General features: G+C 39.7%; 1 protein-coding gene across 5 annotated transcripts in view; it reads right to left on the bottom strand.

Moving 5' to 3' along the window:
* The window catches only part of ANO6 (anoctamin 6), a 79,675-nt gene that overhangs the window by 23,464 nt on the left and 32,179 nt on the right, over positions 1-24,032 (bottom strand). For all 5 annotated transcript variants that reach the window (XR_012623600.1, XR_012623599.1, XM_074827402.1 and 2 more), the window contains exons 3-10: positions 17,724-17,852; positions 8,800-8,865; positions 6,907-7,185; positions 6,436-6,549; positions 4,420-4,535; positions 3,850-3,984; positions 2,440-2,545; positions 1,129-1,189 (exon numbers count right to left, since the gene is read on the bottom strand). Coding sequence is in view for 3 of the 5 variants with exons in the window: in XM_074827402.1 (XP_074683503.1) it covers positions 1,129-1,189; positions 2,440-2,545; positions 3,850-3,984; positions 4,420-4,535; positions 6,436-6,549; positions 6,907-7,185; positions 8,800-8,865; positions 17,724-17,852 (1,006 nt within the window). In the remaining 2 variants the exon portion in view is untranslated. The remainder of the gene's footprint in view (positions 1-1,128; positions 1,190-2,439; positions 2,546-3,849; positions 3,985-4,419; positions 4,536-6,435; positions 6,550-6,906; positions 7,186-8,799; positions 8,866-17,723; positions 17,853-24,032) is intronic.

The raw sequence follows: 24,032 nt of genomic DNA on the forward strand, positions 1-24,032 counted from the left end.
AGTGGACTTCTGATAAAACTACTAATAGACCCTGCAGACATCACTATAACTATGCAGCTTAACTTTTGTAATTATTAGTCTTGGAACCATTCTTCAAAACAGGAAACACAATTTTAATTAGAAAGAAAACTGCAAGTAAATTAACTATTCAGATGTCAGGAGAAGATTACAATAGTATCAGATTTCTAATTTTCTTTTATTTAGAGAATTTCCTGATGGTATTTTGATTTTAGTGTATATTTTGAAATAAATATTATTTTCGAAATGATATGTTTCATCTTATATTTCTTAAAGCAGTAGCTATTTTGAAGCACTTTAGGTCATCATAGGATAATAAAAATACAAGATGTTTTACAAAGAAAGCAAATTATGTATTCTTGTTAGCCTACACACGAATTCAAAATGTTACATGAGTTATTTTCTCTACAGTACCCTGTATATAGACCTAACATATAACTTACTTTGGTAATTTCTGGATAAGACAGTGCAATAAAGAACAGTTAACAAAGTGGTTAATATGAAAAACCAAAACTGTTTCTGGGAAAATAAACCTTGCCTAATCCCTTAAATACAGCACCAAGTGGTTTCACCCATGGGAAACATCCTGGTTTCAGATACATTTTCTCTGCTAAAAGATAAATCTAGTGCTTGTAACTACTATACTTTTTACAATCAGTTTCCTAAATAAAGACAGGAGGAAAAAATTCCTGGGAAATACAATAAATGACTATTTTTCAATTGCCTTGCACAGTCACGCAGCTGTTAATAGGCACAGGCAGCTCCAAAACTCTGGAAAAAAAAGAGGTCCTCTGTCAGATATACTTAAGCATGTGGCTGGCTCCTGTTGGATGAACATGAAGCAGTTCTAATAACTTCTCTGGGACTTTTCTCCAAGTCAAAACAAAACAGACACTGAAGACCAACTTTTTAAGTTCTACAATTTTTCATTTTTTTATGATGCTAAAAAAAAGCTCCTGTGAATATATGTATCTTCTATGGAACTACCTACTGGTGAATTTCTGAGTGCTAGAAAATGAAGTCACTGCAAATTTATCCATGTTTTCTTGGCTGATGCTGGAGGCTTGGCCAAAATTAGATGACAAACCGCAGTTGTTGAAATTGACTTACCCCATATTCCCATAAATACTGCAAACACCAGTGTTCCAAAGCTATCAAATATACAGAGTTTCTGGAAAAATGGAAAAGAAAAAAAAGGCTTAAAATATAATTGACCATAGTTTTTCTTCTACACTGACCCAGAACAGAAGCTGCTTACTGAACATGTTGATTTTTAGCTTTTATGTAGTTTAATAAACAATCTTTATTGATAGAATTTACTCAAATTCTGTCAATGTACACCACCCTCCATTAAATTAAGAAAAATAAATGCAAAGCCCAGAATTAAAAATATAAGCCAAATATGCAGCAAGAGGGTAGTAAAATGGTATGCTACCAAACTTCCTTCCATCTGTTGCATAGGAAGAGGAAAAACAGTGCTTCTGGTCTGGGAACTCAGTATAGAGTTATGTATTTTTAATACAACCACAAAAAGGCAATGGACACATCTGGTTCTCATGAGCAGGATGACAGCAAATCAAGACAGTTTGTAAAAATACATTCTGATAAGATACTTCTGTGGTCACTATTTGACTTTTCTTTCCATCATAGCCTTTTCCCTGTATTCTTGTATCTTTTACCCTTTAAGTGCACGGAAGCAACACATTAAAGCTGAGCAAAATATTTTTGATGAATAGCTGAAAAACTGCAATTTTGGGAGTGACTGAATCTATGGAAAGGAATGACAAAAGGTTAACATTAGCCTAGTGGGAAAAGGTAATGGAGAAAGAAAGCGAGGTTCCTCTAGACAGGAACTCACAGCTATTGTCTGGCTGTGTCATGGCTAAGAGGACATGGCTGTGTCACAGCCTCTGTCATGGCCAATGTCAGCCGCTCCTTGTGCCCGTCTCCTCCTTGACAATGTGGGTCAAATTCAAGGCATGGATCCAGATAACTTCTTTTGAGAGGGAGGGGGCAGAACTTGGAAATGTCAAGACATGCTTTAAACATTTCCTTAGCAAAATTGATTTGGAGCTACTGAATCAAGACTTTAGTAATTTAATCTTTTTTTTCCCCCCAAAAGAAAGAAGTAGTCCCAAATGAAACCAAAGTGTTTAATTAAAAACCCACTTTAGTCCTGTATCAAATATTTGGCAGCTATCTAAAATAAAACAACCCATTTTTTTTCATCTTAGATCAAATTGGAGCAATTAATGTTGTTTTTACTTTTCAAAGTTCAGTTGCTGTATCAAAAGGAACAACTATTTGCACATTTCTAGCAATTCTGCAGGACATTAGTGGAGGAACATCATTTTATATGTAGTACTAGAGAGAATGCAACTAAAGATCAATAGTGTGTCTATAAACTGTAAATGTAGTTACCTTGGACGATTCACAAGTGATGGTGAGGTTCCAGTAGGTACATACTTTATCACACTGAGGGCACATTATGATATTACCTCCTATGTTGGGATCACATACTTCTTGGCTAAAAACAAAACTAGTCAGTCACTCACCAGCACTAAATTCTTTAGTCCTTTTTTGCATATGGGGACAATGCAATAATCTCAGGGAACTGAGAAATAATTTACCAGTGATCTGCTCTCAAGAATTCCCCCCACTACCCCGGCAACACATCCCCATTTCCATTCTTAGTCCTCATCTCAAAAATGGATGACATAGGAGGAAAATAATTTCCATCCCCTGTACGTGGTGGTAATTCTCAAAACTGCTCATATTAAAAAGATCGTCAAAGATCTCATACCCTTCAATAGGAAACTCACACTTGCATGCTCACACGTGCTATCATAGCAAGTCCAAGGGGAGAAGGAAGAGGACCACTGCCTACCAGAGCAAGGAATAGCTGCAGAACCAAAATGTCTACCTAGTCCCTGTGATCTAAAGAGGATCAGATTGGGAAACATGCAGAGGGGGGCTGCTAGGGTGATTCAAGGAATGGCAGAACTGTCTCCTAAGAGATTGCAGAAGAGTTGCCATCTAACTAGTACATACTAACCTAGTATGGTGGAGGTTGAAAGACAATGTAATTGCTTTCTCTGAATACATCAGTGGGGTATAACACCAGGGAGGGAGATCAGCTATTTCACTAAATTATAATACTGGCATAAAGCTAAATGGGTATAAATTGACCACAGGAGCGGAGCTCTGGAACAGCCCTTCAGAATGTTTTATAGATATAAACACCCTTCCAGAAGGGGGTATACTGTGTAATGGCCTGTAGATGATTTGGCACAATGACCCAGGCACTTTTTCCTGGGTTGTTGTGCCATGGTTGGATTTTGTCATGTTCTGATGAGAGAATCTCTGTCATGGCTATGACTGTCCTCCCTGGGCAGCTGAAGCTCCCTGTGCTGTTGCTCTTCCTCTTTTCTCTCAAAATAGAGGAAAGAAATTTTGGGGGTTTTAGCAAGGTCTTTGGATATCTCCTTTAAGGATTACCACAGTGAAAATTATGTGTTAGAGCAATTTGTATTGACTTCTGATTGTCACTCTTTGTGTTTCTATAGTAGGTGTGGTGAACTTAGTGCAAAATATAAATAAAATGATAAAATAACAAACTATCAGATGACTATTACTGTAACAGTCCATGGACATCCATTACTTTTCTTATCTCATATTTTATGCCTTTACCTTCAAATCCACAACCGTTGTTCTCAGGCCCTTTCATTTTGCCTCTTTTACTATGCAGTGCCTTTCAAACCCTGTACATTCCCCCTCTCTAGGGGACTGATCAAAATTGCACGTTATATTAAAATAGGCCTGATCAGGTACCTCCATGTGCAGTTGTTCTTTGTCAGGCATCCATACAAAAAACAGCCAGCTCCTACAACCGCAGCCACGATCAGCATATTAGTGTAAAAGCCCAGCCAAGCAAAGTAGATTCCAATTTTCTCTCCATAGTACTTCCTGTGGAGGGGAAAGTTTTTTTTTTTTCTGAAATGCAAGTAAATTCACATTTCTGTTTCAAATGGCTCTTAATTTCACACATTTTGTGCCAGCTCTTATTGTCATATTCCTCTGTTTTGAACTTTGGGATTGCAGGAGTATTGCAGTTGGGTATTTCTATCACTACCTTTGATACTTTTATAAGAGGATAGAAAGGGGAGAAAAAAAAGGGAAAAGAGAGAAAGATCATACCTCACAAAGAAAAATTTTAAGTGGTTGCCTTTTCATGAATTGGCTTATGAAACCAAGCTCAAAGTATGCTCCCATGTATGAGCTGATACAGGTGTATGTATCTGCCCTCAGAACTGAGCTGTGGTTCTTTGACATCCCCAAAACCAGACCTGTTATGCAAATTCCTAGTTCCCTCTGCATTAGTCCAGCCCCAGTCACACCAACCTGATGAAATCCAGGGGTTGCAGTTTGAAAATGTTTTTAGGATGAGCCCATTCTCTGTAGAGAAGATATCGTTCACTTGGGCAGTTGGGATCAGTCGACATGTGCCTAAAACTAGACTGCAAAACAGAAAGAGCATGAGAAGAAGATACGATTAATCTAACCAGCACAGATCAGCTCTTATCTCCGCAGACACTACGCCATGAAGCCAGAGCCTGGAACAGCCTTTTTGCCCAGTCTCACTGCAAGCCAGGAAAAGGAGCAAGAAGGCAGCTCTGGGAGTGCACCAGGATTCAGGATAGAAGGCTGTCAGATAGGCACTGAATACTAAAGCAAATGCTTTACACTTGTGAGCTGAAAATAACTGAGGCTCATTATGAACTTAAATCTAAGCACATGTCAGTGTCTTGGCACTTAGGCACAGAAAATAGAAAAGGATTCATTCTAATTAGAGCACAGGACTAAATTAAAATTGATTTTAAGTAGCTCTAACATGCTAACATGCTTTGCTTCAAAATAATATTGTACTGGAATGAGGGCTGGAAAGTCTGAGGGATAAATTCAGGGCTTCTAGTCTCTGTTTTAAATTTAAAAGAGAGTTCACATGGAGATAAACCTTGTGTTTTTTACTAGGTTGTTTGGAAACCTATTTCAATAAAGCTTATTTGAGGGAATTTTCCATTCTATCTATCCATCCACATCTATCTGTGATGCACAAGACAAGTGACATTTGTAGAAATCTATAGGCTACTTTTGATTTTCAGAGTAGCTGTGATGTATAATTTTAATTGTATAAAAAGACAGTCATTAATTACTAGGCATACTGAGTCCAAATTCCCCATGCCATGATAGAAATAGCCTGCAAGGCAGGTTTTAAATCTTTAAAAGGAAAACTTAAAAATGGATAGTCACGATGATATTAATTCTATCCTGTAAAGCTTTGGGTTACTTACAAGAAACATGATTTATCTTGATTCTGCCTTAAAGATTTCCTTGAAATCCTTGGAGACCTCCTGAATATTTTAAGCAGAGTCCACACAGCTGAAGCAGTTACCATTCCTGACCTCCCAGGTTCTTAGTGTCTTCTAAACAGAACACACCTCGGACACAGAATGGTGGCTCTGATATAGAGGAGGTGTGGGGGGATGGGTATATAATAGATATAATGCAGAAAATCAGCCCTCAGTCTTTGTTTACTGTATCCCATTTGCAGCCTCACATGGAATTTTTCCTTAGTAAAATACTATGAAATCTGATATTTTCTCCTTAATTTTCTTTTTCTCTGCTATTGCTAGCCTTTGTATGCAAAGCAATTTTCAGTATAACTTTATTATTTGAATTATATAATTTTAAAAGTTTTGGAAGTGTAGCTACAAAACCTAGATTTCTTATTATTGCAAGGTGAAAAATTCAACCCAGTTAAGCTTGGCCCTGACATCACTGACATTGACTGCATGACTCTGACATCACCTGTGAGGTGTCAGACTGGCTGGACAGAGCCTTCCTGCAGAAACCCAAGTTTCCCTGCATGTATGTCACAAAGTTTGGGAACTGTGGGAATGTTTCTCACTGTGTGAGACTGCCATGCATCCTAAGATGAGATTTGTAGTCTACATCTTTATTAACAATGATGGTATTTGATAGGAATTTTAATACTTTAAAATTGAATACTAAAAAAAGGGACAATATTAAAATTGATTTAGAACTGATGATACAGTGCATCATGGGAACTATCACTCAGGCCAGGCACTTTACTGAACTACATCTCCCAGAGAATATAAATTTAATACCTCCTAAACGAAATATATTGTTTTTCAGTTATGGAGCTACATTTTTAACCAACAGTACTTTGGAAGAAAATCTCTGTAGCCAAAATATGTCCTATTCTACTGTGTGGATATAATAACCAGTCAAGGAGTAAAGGCAATCAATAGTGCTTGTATCTTTTGCTATAAACCCCACAGATGTGGTTGAGACCTCTATTTAGTAACATATTTTAGTTACAAACACTGGACTTACGTCATGCAGGGGAAATGCTGCTTTGTAGATTCCAGTGTCCAGTAATTTGTTAATGCCAAACTTCTTCACATTGCTTTTGGTTGCATATTCCACACGGGACAGGATAAAATGAACCTGAAATTTATAAAATATTTTTGTGTCTCTTGCAACCTGAAAGTAATCATACACAGCTATACCTGCCTTAGCAGATAAATGAGTTAGGAAAGGGTAAGCAGTGCAGACAAAACTAATTGCACAGGGTATAGGAACCATTCAAATCCCTCCTTTAAATTCAGATGGAACAGAAATGGGACAAATGTAGGGAATGTTTTCCTTCTGGATTGTCCAGGCTGTTTCATAAATGACACAGGATTATTGCATCCCAAATACTTCTAATTTTTCAGGATGCTTTCATGAAGGAAATTGCACTGATTTGATTAAAGGAATCTTTTCTTTTTAAGATTAAATGCTAGAAAAACTCCATAGACTTACAATTCGGCTTCTAGTTGCAGGATTGAAAAATGTGAGTTTGTCTTGTATATAAAAGTTGGACAAATGTTCCTTTTGAAACGGGGCAGTGAAAAACTCTTGCTCAGGTTTGATGATATTTTCATTCACTCTGAAGAGTTTGCTAAACCAGTTGAAAGCTGAGTCTCGGGTTTTCAGGTCATTGGGTTGCAGAGGCAATTTGATGTGCATAACCTCGGCGTATGTGCACAGCACTTCCCAAGGTGCATGCACTTTCACAAAAATAAGTTTTTCATCCAAAACCTGAAATGGAAGAATATTAAAAATATGTGTGTAAGAAAATGAAAGCAAAGAACTTTTCATAATACTTCTTAAACTATCCAGAATTTTCTTTCTCTTTACAGCTCATAAATGACCTACTAAAAGTCGTGTTCGTTGTCCATCTTAGTAAAATATTATTAGCTTCTGTAAAAGCACTGACATGAGGTGGAAACACTCAGCATATAAAGGCATATAAAAAAAGACAGCTAAATGTTCTCTTAATGCTTAATGTTTACATCTCTGCAAAGTATTTTAGAAAGCAATTCAAGTTTAGCAACGCTTCCCCCATACGGGTTCATTAGAAGTGTTTGTACACGTAGCCTGGCATGGCAGCTGTGGCTTTGGAGCTGTCAGTGACGCCCCAGCAGCTCAAGTACAATCTCAGGGTGACGTGACTAGATGGAAGCAGGCTAGACACCCATGGGTGCTCCTGGGAAACATGAATTCCCAGCTTCATAGGGAGAATAGGGAGAGAGAAAGGGAAATCAGCTGAGACTGCTGAGAAAGACAGCACGGGGCACACTTGCTCCCAGTTGCACGTCTAAACCAGCACCAGTATGCAGTGGGAACCCTGACAGCCACTCTTGTCTCCTGTCTACACATCGACTGTAGACCTTCTATTGATGCCCTGCATTAGTGAGCCTCAGACACATAAAATTACATTATGCAGCTCATTGGCTCAGGAACATTGGTCAGATATCTGGTCTAGCCTGGGGAGAGTTCCAGTTTCAAAAGCTTTTCAGTCATGATCATGGCAGAACTACTGAAAACTGGAACATGTAAGTATAGCAAGAGGGCCATGTCAGACTTCCAGCAAGTGGTTACTTTCTTATGAATGTGAAAAGGCAGACTGCATCCTTGGACATACAGCGGGAGCCCTCACAGCAGAAATCAAATAGATACTGTGATGTCATGGATTCTGAGCCCAATTTGGGAGGTAGGGGCAAACCAACCTTTTCTGGAGCTCACTGTAGACTACCAAACAACAACAAATTTAGACTGGAAGTGATTATCCTGGATGGGGAGACCCAGACAGAGTGCTGCAGCCCTGTAGGGCAGGAAGGAAAGGGGCTCTGAGGGGCTCTAACCCTCCATGCAAAAGACAGCACCTCCGGCAGCTGCTATGCATTATCACAGTGCTCTTGAACTGCCTGCAGGAGACATTGGAGCCTAAAAATATACAAAACCTGATAGATATAACCACTTGCACCATGACAGGCCTTGTGAGCAGCAGGGTGACACGCAGGAGCCCTGTGCTGCTCTTCTGGCAGAGGCATTCTGCCCTGGACAGCCACTGGCTTCCCATACATCCTACACAGCCAGAGTAGGTGGAGAACCTCTCCTCAGAGTATAGTGAGTAATTTTAATTGACCTCTGTAATCTCTTAGCTTCCCATCTTTCATTTTGCAGAGGAAGGAATGTACACAAAGCTTAAAAGAGTTCACATCAGATCACAGAGACACTTCTGACAGAAAAAAGGTGGGCCTTTTTCTCCTGAGAGAAATGTTATAGTAAGTTCATATATCCAGCTTCCTTGTTCTCATAGGGCCAGCTTTGCTCTCAGACACGGCCATTCACACAGAAAAAAGCACTCACCGATCTTGTTGCTTCAAGTTGCAAGCCATTGTTTATCAGGTTTGATTCATATACTTGTCTCTTCCTCTGTTAAAAAGTTTTGAACACTGTAAGACATCTGCTCCAAAATTCAAAAATGCGTATGCATAAAAGAATGGAATTGCCTCCCAAAATGAAGAATCATTGGGTTGTTATCTCTATAGCCCACTTGACAGCTACTGTGATGATAGGTACAGTCTTACCTACTAATCCTGATCAGGTTTTTTGGTCTTATATGCAATATTACCCTCAAATGCAATTGTGGAGAATTCATTCTCTCAGTTTTTAGTGCATTACAGAAGTAAAAATGTGCCCCAAATTTTGAATTTTGAGAGCAACCACGCTGAAACTTGTAATCTTCTTCACATTTAGACACTAATTGAACTACTGACAGTAGCCTCCCTCCCCCCATTAATCTGCTCTTTAAAAAGTCTGCATGCCAAGGGCTTTCCATTCCACTTCCCTTCCAGTAACCTGTAACTTTATTCTTCTTTCACAATAACCATATGAGTTCACACAGTTGTTCAAACAGCCCTCTACATTTCAGTCCATAGCTGAGCATCCCCAAAGGAAGAAGCTGAGAGCTGTAGCACTCGTAGAGTCAGTGGTGCTATTCTAGGAGCTTTCAATGTCCCCAGAAGGACACGACAAGTTTTCCACAGCAAAGATGAAATTCATGGTTCATTTTAATTTCACTTCACAGTTACCAGCACTTGGCAGGTGGTGAGTTACAAAAAATCTGGAATGTCTTTGCAATCTTGAATTTCTTGAATTTGCTTCTCCACACACATGACCTCCCCCACTGCCAAACACCCAGAGACAAACAGCCCCTCTCCTCTCAAAATACAAAATATACAACTATATAAACAAAATATACAACTCCATAAGGGATCTATAAGAAATTTTGAAACTTCATGTGAAATAATAAAATTTAAAAGCTATCTGCATCAACTGGATAGTTCCCCAGTGAGCTGTTTTTTTATGTAAGTCAACGGTAGCCAGCTCTGCCTAGCCTACAGAGTGCATGTCAAAATATCAGCATGAGTAAGGGGGGGCAGCTGTAGGCAGCTGGGGATGGGGGGGAGGCTTCTGTGAGCAGTTTCTCAGAAAGACATGACATTAACGCACTGGGGACTGATGGCTTTATTCCTGAACCAGGCTAGGCTAGGCATACACCGAGGTTCTCGGAGTGTCTTGGTGATACTACTTTCTTACTCCCAGATTGCTTTCAAGTCACTGACCAATTTTTTTTGTTGTTTATATGCCCTGTGTTCTAAGGATTCTGCACCTACCACTACAGGAACTTAAAAGAAGAATGGCCTAATGGTTTCTGTGGCTTGGTTCTCTATAGCCAGACTAACTGCCTTAAGATCTATGTTTAAGATCCAGGCCTGTTGCTACTGTGGAGGACCAGAGTCAATGAATGACCCTTTAGATAAAATCTTAGGAACTTTGATAGGTACATGGAAAGTGGTCTTCAGGACTAGACCCAAGACCTACTTACTCTAGGGGGCAAAAACCAGATGCTTCAGCAAAAAGGGCAAAAATCTTCAGCATTTCCACAGGAACAGGTCAGTTGTATCTCTACATAAATTTCATCCAGTTCTTTAATATTTAAAGACTGTTGTAAGTCCCCAAAGCAGAAAAAAATATTTTCCCCAAACTCTAGCAAGTCTTGGAATTAATAATTATAAAACTGAATAATACTATAAACAGCCTACCCCATTTACACTTTGTTAGTTCTCAGCTGCAGCACCTGTGTGTGGCAATGGCCATGATGGACTGATTTCATAATTTGTTAAAAGGTATTTATTTTATCTGTTTCGGGTTTTCTGCCTTTTATTCCAGTGAATATCACCTTCTTCTCAGGTTAGGGACAGGAACAGCCAGATCTTTCAATCTGTTTTCTTCTTTCATCAATACTTACCACACTTCTCCTTATTCCTCTCTTCTCAGGATAAAACCACAATCCTGAACTTTGATAGCACTCTTCCTGGAGGTATCTCTCCATGTCCCATTAATCCACTTGCTTATTGGTGACAGTATAACGCTCTTTATATTTTTTAATTGTGTATATAACATGTGTATATATATATATATGTACTATGCACATTTATAATATATTGTATATATATAATCTAATACTTTCCATTATCTAGAATTTTGATGGTAGCTGAACCTGAAGAGAACACTTGTTTCCTACAACATCTAAGTTTCTTCCTTGTATTAACAGTGCTAACTTAGAATCTCAAATGTGAATGAGTTTTTTCTTTGCAGTAATATATTTCCTTGCGTTTTTCAGCATTTCAAAGGTAATAGTGCTCTCCATTCTCCTTCAAAGCTAAAGGTTCACAGTCGTCTTGGCTTCTGAGTAAACTACATAATGATTTCCTCAGCAATTTTTGTTATATCATAATTCAATCCCCTTACCAGATCATTAATGTATGTAGTACACAACACAGGAGTTGTTTGTTACTCCACTATTAACTCCTCTTCCATTTCATCCTACCTCTTTGCTTCTTACATATTCATGTGATTCTTTGTAAGGTGAATACGGAATCATGAAAATATTTCAACCTGAGTTTTGGTTTGTTTCAGCAAATAGAAAAGGCAGAGGGCTAAATACCTTTCATTTGTTCCTAAATAGCACAAAGATGGATGTAGGGCAATTCTCATTTGTGGAAGTCTATTTTTTTTTTTTCAGATTGCTTTAATAATTTATTATGGCAAGGAGTTCCCCAAATTAATTTTACCCTCAAAATCTTAGAGTAATGTTGACAATGCATTAATGCAAGTAGTGAGAAACAAAGCCCCCGGGAGGCTTTGCTAATTAGGGGCTTTGCTATTTTATATAAATGACTGAATTATGGATATGATATCTATGGAGGAGCTAGACTTCTACCCAGAGGAGTCTATAGTGGTTTTGCATTGATTGGGGAATACAGTATAAAGATATGATAGCTTATAAGCCTGGAAGGTGGACACTATCCGAAGTTTATTTTAGTATCTGGCATCTTGCTCAGCTACCTGCAAGGCTAAGTTTTAATAATAATGCAGTCATGGTAATGCTGCTGATTTAAACCTGACATAGATTTTGATGACTGAATGGCTAGCCAATAGACTAAGACACTGTGGGATGCATAACTATATACAATCTTAAGAAAGTGAAAGCACAGTATAAGTAAATGCCAAGTATTACAGGCATGTGGAAGGGTTACCTCTTGGGAGCTGCTTTTTCACCATAATGCTTTCAGTGTCGGGTGATTTTGCCAAGCTGAGGAGACTAGCAAGATTGTTGGTCTGGAAATTGGTAGCGGACCACTAGCAGTTTTTTTCTCAGTGTTTTGTAAATGGTAGGAAGCACTTGCTTTGATTACAGTGACAGAAGAATGACAACTCATATCATTTCATAGTTTCTTTTGTGCAAAAAGAAAAGTTCCCCACAGCAATATCCATGTGGCTTCAGGGGAAAAATCCTAACAAGGAAGGAAGGAGTGCTTGAATAGCCACCTCTGCCTTACCTGACAGCAACAGATAAATCACAGTCAATAAGAGAGAGAACATGGGGCCCAAAGCCTCCCCCATGGAAATCAGCTAAAGGGAGTGGAGAGGATTACACTATCAATATTAGCTGCCAACTCTCAGTTTCTCTGATGGTATTTGGAAGCCTTCCTGAAAGTCTCAGCTGTCAGCATCAGGAAATTAATTGATTGAGGAGCTCTGCTTCTGTAAGCTTCTTTTCCTTATGTTTGAAGATACTTATAAAAATGTGAAGCAGAATAGCTATAAAGGCTGACACAAAAAAAGTAAACCCAAAGAACTCCAAATACATATTTTCTGAGATACCCTCTGATTTTAAGCCAGCCTTGTGATTTTCTGAAACCTGATTCATGACCACACGGAACTGGCAATACTGCAATCTAGCCCTGCTCTCAACAGTGGCGTCTAGTCACCCTGTTTGGAAACACCCGTTTCTGGTCCTATGAATGTATGCAGTAACTTCAGAGTAACTCCCTCCTTCCATTCGTCTTCCCATCCTTCTGTCATCCTTCCATCCATTAGGCAATGAAGTAAAATTTGGGTTTGGGGTTGCCTCAGGAACAGAGATTTCAGTGAGCTCCTGCTTCAAAACCAATCCATCCAGCAGAGACCAGGGCAGGTGTGGTCACCCTCCCCCCACTGTCAAAGGTCTCTTTCATCCCTGTTACAGACCTCCTTGGCAGGTCAGCTGAGCACGCCATAGGCATGTAGAGCCTGCCATCTTCTACTGCCTCAAATCACTGCATAAAATGGCACCGAGGTACCCTTCTTTCTGTAAATCCAAGTATTGTTCTCTCACCGCAGGTATGACACATGCTAAACAACGGGAGAAGTACAATTAGTTTTTGAAAAGTTATCCAAGCTTTTTTTTTTGTTATCTAAAGTAAACAAGTCTAGAGGCAGGAACTGTTCATTGTTTGCTTATGAAGACAAAATTCTCTAGCCCTGCTGAAGTTCTCTGTGAGACCGTACTTAAAAAAAAGATGTATGTAATATTCTCTGTGAATTATAGTTTTCACTTAATTTGAAAAAAATGAAAAATCTGTCTATATCTGCGAAGCACAGATTACTTCATGGATGGAAATGAAGGTTTTGCCCACATTCCTACTTAAATTACTGACAGTCTTTCTGTTTATTTCTGTTGGGGGGAAGCAGATGGACTAGAATGACATTCTGCATCGATTTATTTTGAATTCACCTTTCTGGCACTGACCCCTTTAACTTTCAACAATGAGATCCTTGAGAACCCCAACAGATAAAACTGGCATTTTTGAGCATTCCTGGAAAGACTGATGATATTTAATTTCTATTCTGATGGTAACCTATGCTGACAAATAGGGTACATAAATTGTATGTTTAAAAAGCATGCTTTGGGCAGGAATTTCAATTGCTTGCAAGGTACAGTTTCTGGAATCTGCTCCTGACAGTTTGATTTTTGCTAGTGCTTGCAAAATTAATTGTATACCAACTTACAAAGCTTTGGAGTTCAAATTGAGTTGGATATATAAACCTTACCTGCTAACTTTTGGATCTGTAAATTATGTTAGAAACTTCATGAGGATGTCATTTCATTAATTTGACTTTGCCTCCTTTAAACCATATTTCAGAAACACATGAAAATGAGGGAAGCACAGCACCACTGCACATCTTCAAGAGCTCCAGATTCCCATATTTTTGTTCCTTCTATCCAAATCACCCCCATGTTTTTAGTTAAGTTATTTCCTTCTGTCCTCTGAGACGTTTTCCCAAGAAAACTGCTTATTAATATAAGTGAATGCTGGGTCATTTTCTCAGTTACACTCATGCAATTCATTTGAAAAAGGACAGAAAGCCATTCAAATCAAATATAACGATGGTCCCAGGACCCGATTCCTCTCTTGCTGCAGAAGAATAGATGGATCTGTGCCCCATTTCTCTGAATCCAGTAAATTGGATACCTAGGTTGAGGTCTAATTTTCAGATCCTTCTGACTAAATTCAGTAAGAATTTGGGAACTTTTCTACCCTCAGTATCATACAAAACGACCCAGTGCAGCACCCAAAACTTTTCACTTCAGAAATGTAGATCTATAGATGTCCACTAATAATTTAAATTTTGCCCCAAATTCCACATTATGCAATCAGGTGGGGTGCTCTGCACATCAGACAGAATTTGTCCCAGTGACTACACTCCTGGTCCCTACATTTCACAGACCTGTAACGTGGTACATGGCCACTGGAGACCCTGCTGCGGACCTCGGTGGGGTGAGGATTTCACCCTACAAGAACAGACTTCTCTGGAGCTGCTATTCTTGAATAAGCTGGAGTTTCCAAATTCTGTGAACAATAAAGCTCTGGATAATAGCACTATAAAACTGTCAGGGGAGTCAAAGAAAGAGTAGCGTGAGCAGAGAACCTATTCAGGCTTAAAGCACCTTGAATTACACAAGATACTGCTTATAAAATTTGGTATTTTCAGCTGATCATTGATCAGAGACAGGCAGAAATGTATGCAGTATTTAAAGCTGATAGTAAATGGCAATACTAATTTTTGTTGTATTTCATCACAAGGGTAGAAGTTATTTGTCCCAGAAAAAAACCCCAACCAAATAAACAATGGTGTCAGTAAAGACAAGCTATCAAGTAGGTTTTATGCCAGCACTGATGAAACCTGTAAGTATCTTGCACAGCAACGTCCCCACACCATTCTGGGAACTGTGGCAGGCCAAAATAGAATTATGTCCCTGGAATTCCAAGGATGCAAAACTGTACCATAAATGTCATATTCCTTTTCATCTCAGATGTAAGGTATATGTGCTTTGTTTCTTCTTTTCAAATATTCTATTCACATTTATTTCTTTGTTATTTCTCAGTTTCTCTCCTTTTACTCCTAGTATGAGTTTGAGGTAGGTCCCGAGCAGCGTCCCGCATCCCGCATGGGACGTGGTATAAGAGGAAAAATGTTACCAGTGCTGCCGATTCCTGCACAGTATTTGCTTAGGGAATAAAGATTTGCAGCACATTCAGCTTCCTCCACTTGCATAGCAAGTGAACTCAAGTGAGACAAAGGACCTCTCTGTCTTTGAGATGACTAAAGTGTTTGTGTGCTTGGAGGTGACCTGCACCTATCCCACCTTAAAAAGTTAGAAAGCTTACATCTATTCACATTTTAAAAGACTGTTCCTCCAACAGTAGATGCAGGAAACGTGTTTCTAAACTGATGACATCTGTATGTGAGTCATTAGAGAGAGGGAGGAAGTACTTCTGAGTTGCATCACAGGAATTTGGTTATGACCCTGTGACTCATTTCAGCTTATGTGACAGACTCATTTGAAGAAAATCCTCTCCTCATTCCCTCTTCTCCTTCTTCAACCTTTCATTGCCCTCTGATATTTTACCCTATGTGTAATGCTTTGTCTGATTCGTGGCCAGCTTTGGATTTTTTCATTAGTTCTCCAGCTCAGTGTCATCCCACTTGTATCCTTTGTTCTTGTCCTTGGAATTCCTCTGTAACTGCCACTTCTTCATCCTTGTCTCTTTCTATGCTTTCTACTTCCCTTTCCGCACCATATGTGTTCCCAGTATCAAAATTCTTGTCTATGCCTTCCACAGTACCTCTACAGCTTCAGATTCTCCCTGTCCATGGAGATCCCGGCTCTGAAAACTGCTATCAATCACCACTGTTTTCAGTTTCCTTCTGAAACATCCACGTCACCCCAGTCACATGTCTCAATCTCCTGGCCATGCTTCTGTCCGTACAGCCTGTGTTGGCTACTTTGCTGCCAGGTCACACAGCTGGCTCTTGTTCAGCTTGCTGTCCCCAAAGACCATGAGGGCCTCTTCCACAGAGCTGCTCCCCAGACACTCAGTCTTCACCTTATCTGATCATTCGTCTCATTCTTACATCTGTTGCACGCAGGTAGCCTGCTTCCTCTTCCTCAGCACACCACAGATTCAGTGTGGTTGCAGGTCTTTGTAGGACTGAGATCTTTGAAGGTAAACTTCTTCTGCAAGCATCTAGCACATTACCCACAGTCTCCTGGTCTAATTATTCATGGTTTCATTCTGGCTAATGTCCTAACATTAATGCTGCACTAAAAATACTACTCCATTTCTCACATTTAATTTCCATCACTGTTTGGAAAAGATGCTCATATTTTTAAGTACATTTGGGCAATGGCCAAATATTACAAACATAAATGTACAATGCTAATTGATAAAAACAATTGTTTCCAAAGGGGCAGCTTTTTGTTTCTAATTACCTCTTTCAATTAATTTTTATCACTGATCCTGTGATCATGTGTAATGCAACATCCACCCGCTGCAGGACTGCCTGTTAATCCCAATGACAACACTGTGTAATGAATATCAACCAATTCAGCTACAGGTCTTTTTACTCCTACTCTTCTCCTTCCTAACTGCAAATCATTATTTGTACATGAGCTGCTTTCAGCGATATCTTTGGCCTTGCCTGTCTCTACCAGAGGCTGCTGCTGGAACATGAAGAGTTGCTAAATCACAGAAGCAAGCAGGTGGGTGGGAGAGGGCAGATGCCAGGGGGCTATAATCCTGTGGATGGACATTTCTCAGGCAGTTCACAATTAAAATAGCTCAGTGGCATGGTTGAGTTTGTTTTTGTGGCCCTGGGTGCCATAATGAATGTAGTCCACTGATAGAACTACTTAAATAATTAACAAATAATAGTTAAAAATAATCTATGATTGTTGTTCATAGCTGCTAAGGAGCATCAAGCAGTCAATGGCTTGAGTCTGAAATTTTTTGCAAGGTCTCTAGGGAGGGTCAAGCTGTTGAAGTGTCAAGGGAAGGAGTAGTACAGGGAGAAATTCTGGTGGCAAAGTGACGTACAATTATTTCCCATAAACAACTTTGGTACTTTATTAGGCAGAATGTCGGCAACTATGTTCATAACTGTGATCTGGAGCACCTGGTTAGCTGCCTCCTTCAATGGGTTCCTCTGAATACCCTGATTTTAATACCAAAGTGCACTAGGGGTCTAATTCAATCACTGTAGGTACAGAAAATTGCCCTAGTCTGAATATCAGGGTGTCTAATTCTAACTGAGAACCTGATACGAGCATTTTTCTGCTCATATCTCCTGAAGGGTTCCCTCCTAGGACGATGCTCTGAGGTCACCCAGCACACACTGACAGACACGATGTGCAGTGCTCTGCCCATTTACACAGCACTCTGCTGGTTTGAGCTCAGTCCTGTTCCCTGTTCAGCTTGATGGGCTTTACTCTCCCAGCTCCCAAGAGTACTCCTAGGACAGGACAATGCAATTGCTGTTCTGGGTAAGGGCACTGTCCTTTCTGTCAACTGCTCTTAACGTCCAACAAATGATTCAGATTTATACCGATAATAACTTACCTTTTGCTTTTTATGATCACTTCTCTTATGAGTAATTTTTTTGCTTTCATCTTCATACACCAAAATGAAGTCAATTCTTCGCTGCCCATCGTTGAAGAACAAGGAGTCAGGCTTATTGTCAAAATCAGCCTGGAAGGCATGTAGGATAGGTTAATATGAAGAACTTTACTTGGTTCCTTACTTGCTTCCTGTTACACAGTATTTCAGCGAACAGAGAAATTCAACATGTCAGGCTCATATAACAAAAAGACCGAAGTGACAACAAAAGTAGCATGGAGTAGATTGGATTAAAAAAGGTTTGGAAGGTCTCTGCATGATATAAGAACATCAGAACTTTAACCCAATTTTGTAGTTAAAAATAGCATATTAGCTTTTGGCAATGGGAGGAGCATTGGGATGAATCACCATTCCTGAATAACACATCTGTCAAATAATTTGCATGCCATCATGGATACAGTGTTAGTCTGTCTTCAAGATAATGTTGTTGTGTGATGGGAGTCTCAGAATTAGTGCATTCCCATCTGTCCCCTTACCTGCCAGAAGTTTAAGCATCTCTGCAATTAAAAAAACCCCACAAACCAAAACCCCAGTAGTGTCATGCACCCTAATACCCAAACCTACCTTTGCCCAGAGAACAGAGAACATGCCCAGGCTGCAGATGAACTCTCAAAATGGACACATCTTATGTGGATTTATTTCTCTTTTAATTCACTACATCTCAGCAAGCAAAAAACTTTGTTGTATGCCACACATCCATCACATTACAATATATGCCAAAATCAAAAGGATTAATATATCCATAAGCCATTATCCAGTCCCCAGAGAAAAGTAGGATAGATTGTCATATCCACTAACATCTTAATGTGTTATTTCATGTGTGAAACAATACAGACACATTGATGACAGGGGAACCTGAATCCTCAAGTAATAATTTTGTAGTTTCTCAGAGTACTCTGAGGGCACTATCACATGTAATAACCCTTTCAGGTAATATATAGCTGTAATGTTATCAGAATTGTCATGTAATGTGCACCAAACTCCCAGGTACTTGGCCAAATCCATCCACGGAGTTAATAAGGGCAGTGCCACTGAAGTTGATAGATATCAAATGTCTGAGATGGAACTCAGCATTGCATTAGAGATGGTAAAATCTCCAAAGCTGGCAAGATTTCCATACAGAACCACTTGGCCCCCAGATGACTGGGCATGTAGGGTGGCCCAGGGCAGGATCAGGCCAGGCAAAATGACCCAGAATAATCTCTTGAACATGCTGTGCCTTTGAGGACACGGAAAAGATTCCCAGAGTCCTATCCTTAAAATTTCCCTGCCAGTGCAGACCAAACTTCATGAAGGATGTCAGGTCCAGTTTTGGGAGCTCTGGGATGTCTGGTCCACAGAAAGGCACATGGAAATGTGGTTATGGTGTCAGAGACCCCTTAAGTGCAGACCGAAATGGTTATTCTTTGACTGTGATAAAACTGAGAAGAATGCCAGTCTTCAGTCAGTAGCACCCCAGTTCCAGGGAGCATTCAGTGTTTTAGGAACCACATGTGTCAGTGTTTCCAAAACAAAATTTCCCAGGAGTTTTATTCTAAACCTCTCCCTGTAGACTATTTTGTTACTGTTTATTGGCTGAGTCAAAACAGCCAACCAAGATGTGTCTCCCCGTAATTATGACAAAATTTCCATATTTTAAATAAACTCAGGGGAGTTTAAACTCACTATTTTTTTAATGTTGTATGTGCAAAGGCTAGGACCTGCTGCAAAGAGGTCCTGTTAACTTAGCTGCTTCAAACAGTCTGAGCAGATTCTTGGTTAGAACAGTTTTCTTTGAATCTCACCTAGAGATCTGTGACAAACCTGACAGCAAGCAGCTGCTGACATACATACTTGCATATATATATATATACAGATATATCTGCTGACATAGGGCCAATATACACATATATTCTATGTTAGTTTCACAACCTGGCCTAGGATTCAGAAACAGGTACCTAGGCAGTCACCAAATCAACGTACAACTGCACACTGTAAATAAAGTTTTAGGAAAAAAAATGCTTTAAACTCTCATACGACATCACCAGACCACAATGACACTGAGTATCTCTACCACCCAAAGCAAGTCACAGATGTGAATTTCTAAATTCTTGAGAGCTAGAGCTGGCATAGTCCCATCAAGCAATCAAACTTGACCCTGACAAGTTTTCCTCCCGCTGAGGACTAGCCATGGATGTAAAATGCAGCCCTGCTGCGATCATTTCCAGTCCCATTTAAACCATAATCATGATGATTTCATGTTGACTAGATTCCCATCAGGAGGAAAGCATTGACAACAGCCAACAGCCCCTGTTAGGAGACAGCTTGGGAGGTGCTGGGGCAGCAGCAGAAGAGAAGGCATGGGGACCTGAGCCCAGGCAGGCAGAGCCTGGCGCTGCAGCCTCTAATCTCCCTCGGGGCGCCAGCAGGCTCTGGCAGGGGCTAAAATTGCTCCGTGTTGCAATGCTGGAAACTCAGAGCCCAAACATGTGATAATGAATAAGGAGGGGGATGTGTTGCCACCGCATAAACCAGAATTTTTTTTTAATTGGGCTTCTCATCTTTTGAGTCTTAGAAACAGCATTATAATAACTTCTGTTTAAAGAGACAGTTTAGTTGTGAAATTCAAGTACTTGAAAGCATAAAAGTAGTAATAGCTTTGAGGTTTTTTCACTACAGCTTTTAGCTCTTTTTCCTAAATGACCTATCCACAGGACAGAAAAGAAAGAAATGACAGACAGCAAACATCAGATCAAGTTTTAAACTAACAAGCTTTGATCATAATTTGTGACTGCATAACTTTACCATTTAAATATTTTTCCTTTAAACGTAGTCTCCTTTAAACTTATAAAACTAGTATGTAACTTAGCAATAACTGGTTTAACTGGATTGTCAATAACCAGATGCAAAGATTGCCTGTTAATCAGTATTCTGACTCATATACATACCATTACCATATATACACACCTTTCTCTCTATATATCAAACTATGCATATATATAATGGAATATAACTGAAAGATTAATCAATATTGGACTACATGAATCCAGATACACAGAAGTTCATACTTTTGAAGCCAACTTCTTAAATGTAATCTCTATTGCTTTTAATCACGAGGGCATTGTTCAATTGACCTATCCATAGACACGTTATATATCAATAAAATAATAAAGAATTGACTCATTAAGCCTGAATACTTAAGAGATCAAGATTAAGACCCACACAAATACACCGTAATGTAACATTAAGTGCTGCTCAATTAAAAGTAAGAAGTAAAATGCAAATGGGAATGTAATAGTTAAGGTTCCGACAGCCACATTAACTGAGATATGTGGTGTATCTTGTAATCCCTACTGGATAGTTTGTAATGAAAAATCACATATTATTCAACATAATTACCAGGGGAAAAACAAGAGTGGAAACCAAAAAGATGTGCTGTACTCTATAGTTAATAATTCCTTTGAGACAATGTTTGTTTTTTTAAAAATATGCAATATTATTTGACAGTATTACAAATGTTATTATCATACAAATGCACACAAGCTTGTATGCATAGACACATAAGTTAATGGGGCTGAAATTCCAATACGTAATTTTTCTTAAGTATCAGTAGCAAATTATAACCCAAAATAATGAACAGGCCCATTGATACCTCTTTGTTTTGGAAGAAACAAACGCAGGGTCTATTTACTGCACTCTCTAATTTTCTTAGCCTCAGCATAATCACATTTTAAGTACTGACAGAGGCAATCAGTTGTGCACTCTAATGTTATAATAATACCCTAGTTGAGAGCAGGTTAATATTGATTAACATCATTAATAAATAAAAAAAAAGTAATACACTTAGCTGTAAAATACTAATTATATTTAGGATGTATTCCACAGCGCTTCTGAACTCTCCAAGTGCTGTACAACCAACCACTTGCCTACCACTGAGAGATGGGGAACTATTAGCTGCTTTATTAACAGAAGGAATCTGAAGGAGAGGAGGGCCTGGCCATGGATAAAGCTTTTTGGAACACTTAGGTTACACATGCGGGCTAGTCTAGAGGCAGCATGGCCACATTCATGTGGGTGTACCTCTGCGTTTCTGTTCAGAGCAGGGTCAGATCAGGTGAGTATCAGCGGCTCTTCACTCCAAAGAATGAGACTGGAGGTAGCCTGCTGTAACAAAAAGCCCAGAAACATGTATAATGCAGACGCCACCTCCTCAGCACCAAATGCCTTGTTCTACACAACTCACTGCTTGAGTCCTCACTACCAGCAGACGTACACACAGCTGGTGGGATCCTGCTGGAGCTGGGAAGTGCTGCACTGATGCAATCACACTGAAGGTCCCCAGCCAGCCCTGAGCAGCCCTCTGCCATGCACACCCCATCACTTACATGCCTTCTATTCATCCTTCATGATTCCGTCCCCCACAGCCACCTTGGCAAAGGAATAAGGAGCTTCCTGTGCTCTTTGTTAATCCAGCATAAGCAGTCATTGGTAAACAGCATCTGCTCTACCACCCCCTGGGACAGAGTGGCACTTGGAGGAGGGACAAGTGGGACGTGAAGACAAGCTTGCCCCTCCACACAGGGCTGTAAAGGCTGAGGTAACCGGTCTGGCTTCAAGTGGCCATATGATGGAACCGACCCTCATCCCCTTGACTCAGAGCTCCTCAGGAGGGAGACTACCATGTGTTCCTCTGCACCTATAACCAGGCTTGTCAGTACCTAAGCTGAGTTGCCATGTCTTACTCTTGAGACCGTTCCTGTAGTCATGGCTACATGTGATGCCTGCAGCAGAAGGTGAAAGGACACCACTGTAGTGGAAAGCTCCCTTCAGCAACAGCGACACTCCATGCCAGGGGAGGAAAAACAGTGGTGTTGCAAAGAAAGCTGTCTTTGCTTTTCCAGGCTCCTCTGGGCATTATATTGTTAAAGAGTCAGTGGGGATAATGGTGGGAAGGGCAGCATGGAGACAAGCATAAAGAAAAATATGTGCACAGGAATTGCAGTTATTTATTGTTTACTACATTCTGAACAAGCACAGTATTGTAAACTGATTTTTTTCTAAATAACAAGAGATTCTGCAGGAATGACTTATCTAACTGGAAGGATAAAAGAAGTGCTTTATTTTGTCTGCATGAGCCTTTGGTGTGACTGTCAATAGCACCAAATGTAATCATTACTGGAGGGATAAACTACTTATCTGTGACCTCACATAATTTTCAGATACGCTTCAAAATAGCTTCCTGCAGCATGCCAGGGAATAAATCAGTACTGGGAAACAAGAGAGCAGAGCAGAGCCGAGCCTGTGTAACATCACCTCTGCTGACAGGCACCTGCAAAAAATCCTCCTGCCGGAGCACAGCAACAGTCCTGTGGGGGACTCGCAGGTTATACTTCAGCTGTGGGTTTTACGTAGGTGAAAATTTCAGAGTGCCTGTTCAGAAGCACAGTCATTTCTCTCTACAGGCCTCAGGAAACTTCAACTCAAGTAAATAAAAAGGAAACAAATTATATTACCAGGATATCACGAAACAATTATTTGTAAAGGGCGTTGAGATCATCTGAAGAAAACGTTACAGAACTATAAAGTTCTTCTCACTATCACAGCTATATAACAAGATCTTTTACTACTTTATGTTCTAAGTGACCAGTAGAGACAAGTTTCTGACATTAAGACCAACACAAGCATCTACTTCTGGAAGATATAAAATATATATAAGATACTTCTGGAAGATAGAAGTTTATTTGCATATCACATTCTAATGTTGGTCTGTCTCCATAGGGCTATAAAACTGTTGTGCCTTTAACATTTTCCCTTGTGACTCATATTTGCTAATAACAACAGAGGACTGTTTTAGCTCTGTTTTTAGCAACAATGACACTATTAGTGAGCACTTAATCAAAAGAAGATTTTTTTTTTTCATTTCCTCAACATGCAAAGAAATTTTTGTTATGCAATGAACTGAAACAAACCGAGACTAAAGACAAAGTAGAAAAATACGGGGAGTCATTACAGTCTTACATTTCTGTCAGCAGAAAGCAGTTGGTAACTGGCCAGGCATCGGGATGCCTCGTCCCCTGAGCTAAGTTTGGACCAGACACCCACTTGACTTCCTGTCTGAGCGTCAGGTCGCTGCTGGCTGCAGAAGGAATTCCAGTCACTCCTGATTAGAGAGAGACCAAACGGCCTTACTTTTAAAGAAAGGTGACGACAGTACTCTGCTGAAAACCTGCTTTTCAGCACCTCCCATCTTTCTTGAGATGCAGGAGCTGGGAA

This window comes from Strix aluco, chromosome 5 (assembly GCF_031877795.1).
Source record: "Strix aluco isolate bStrAlu1 chromosome 5, bStrAlu1.hap1, whole genome shotgun sequence".
NCBI classification, from domain to species: domain Eukaryota; kingdom Metazoa; phylum Chordata; class Aves; order Strigiformes; family Strigidae; genus Strix; species Strix aluco.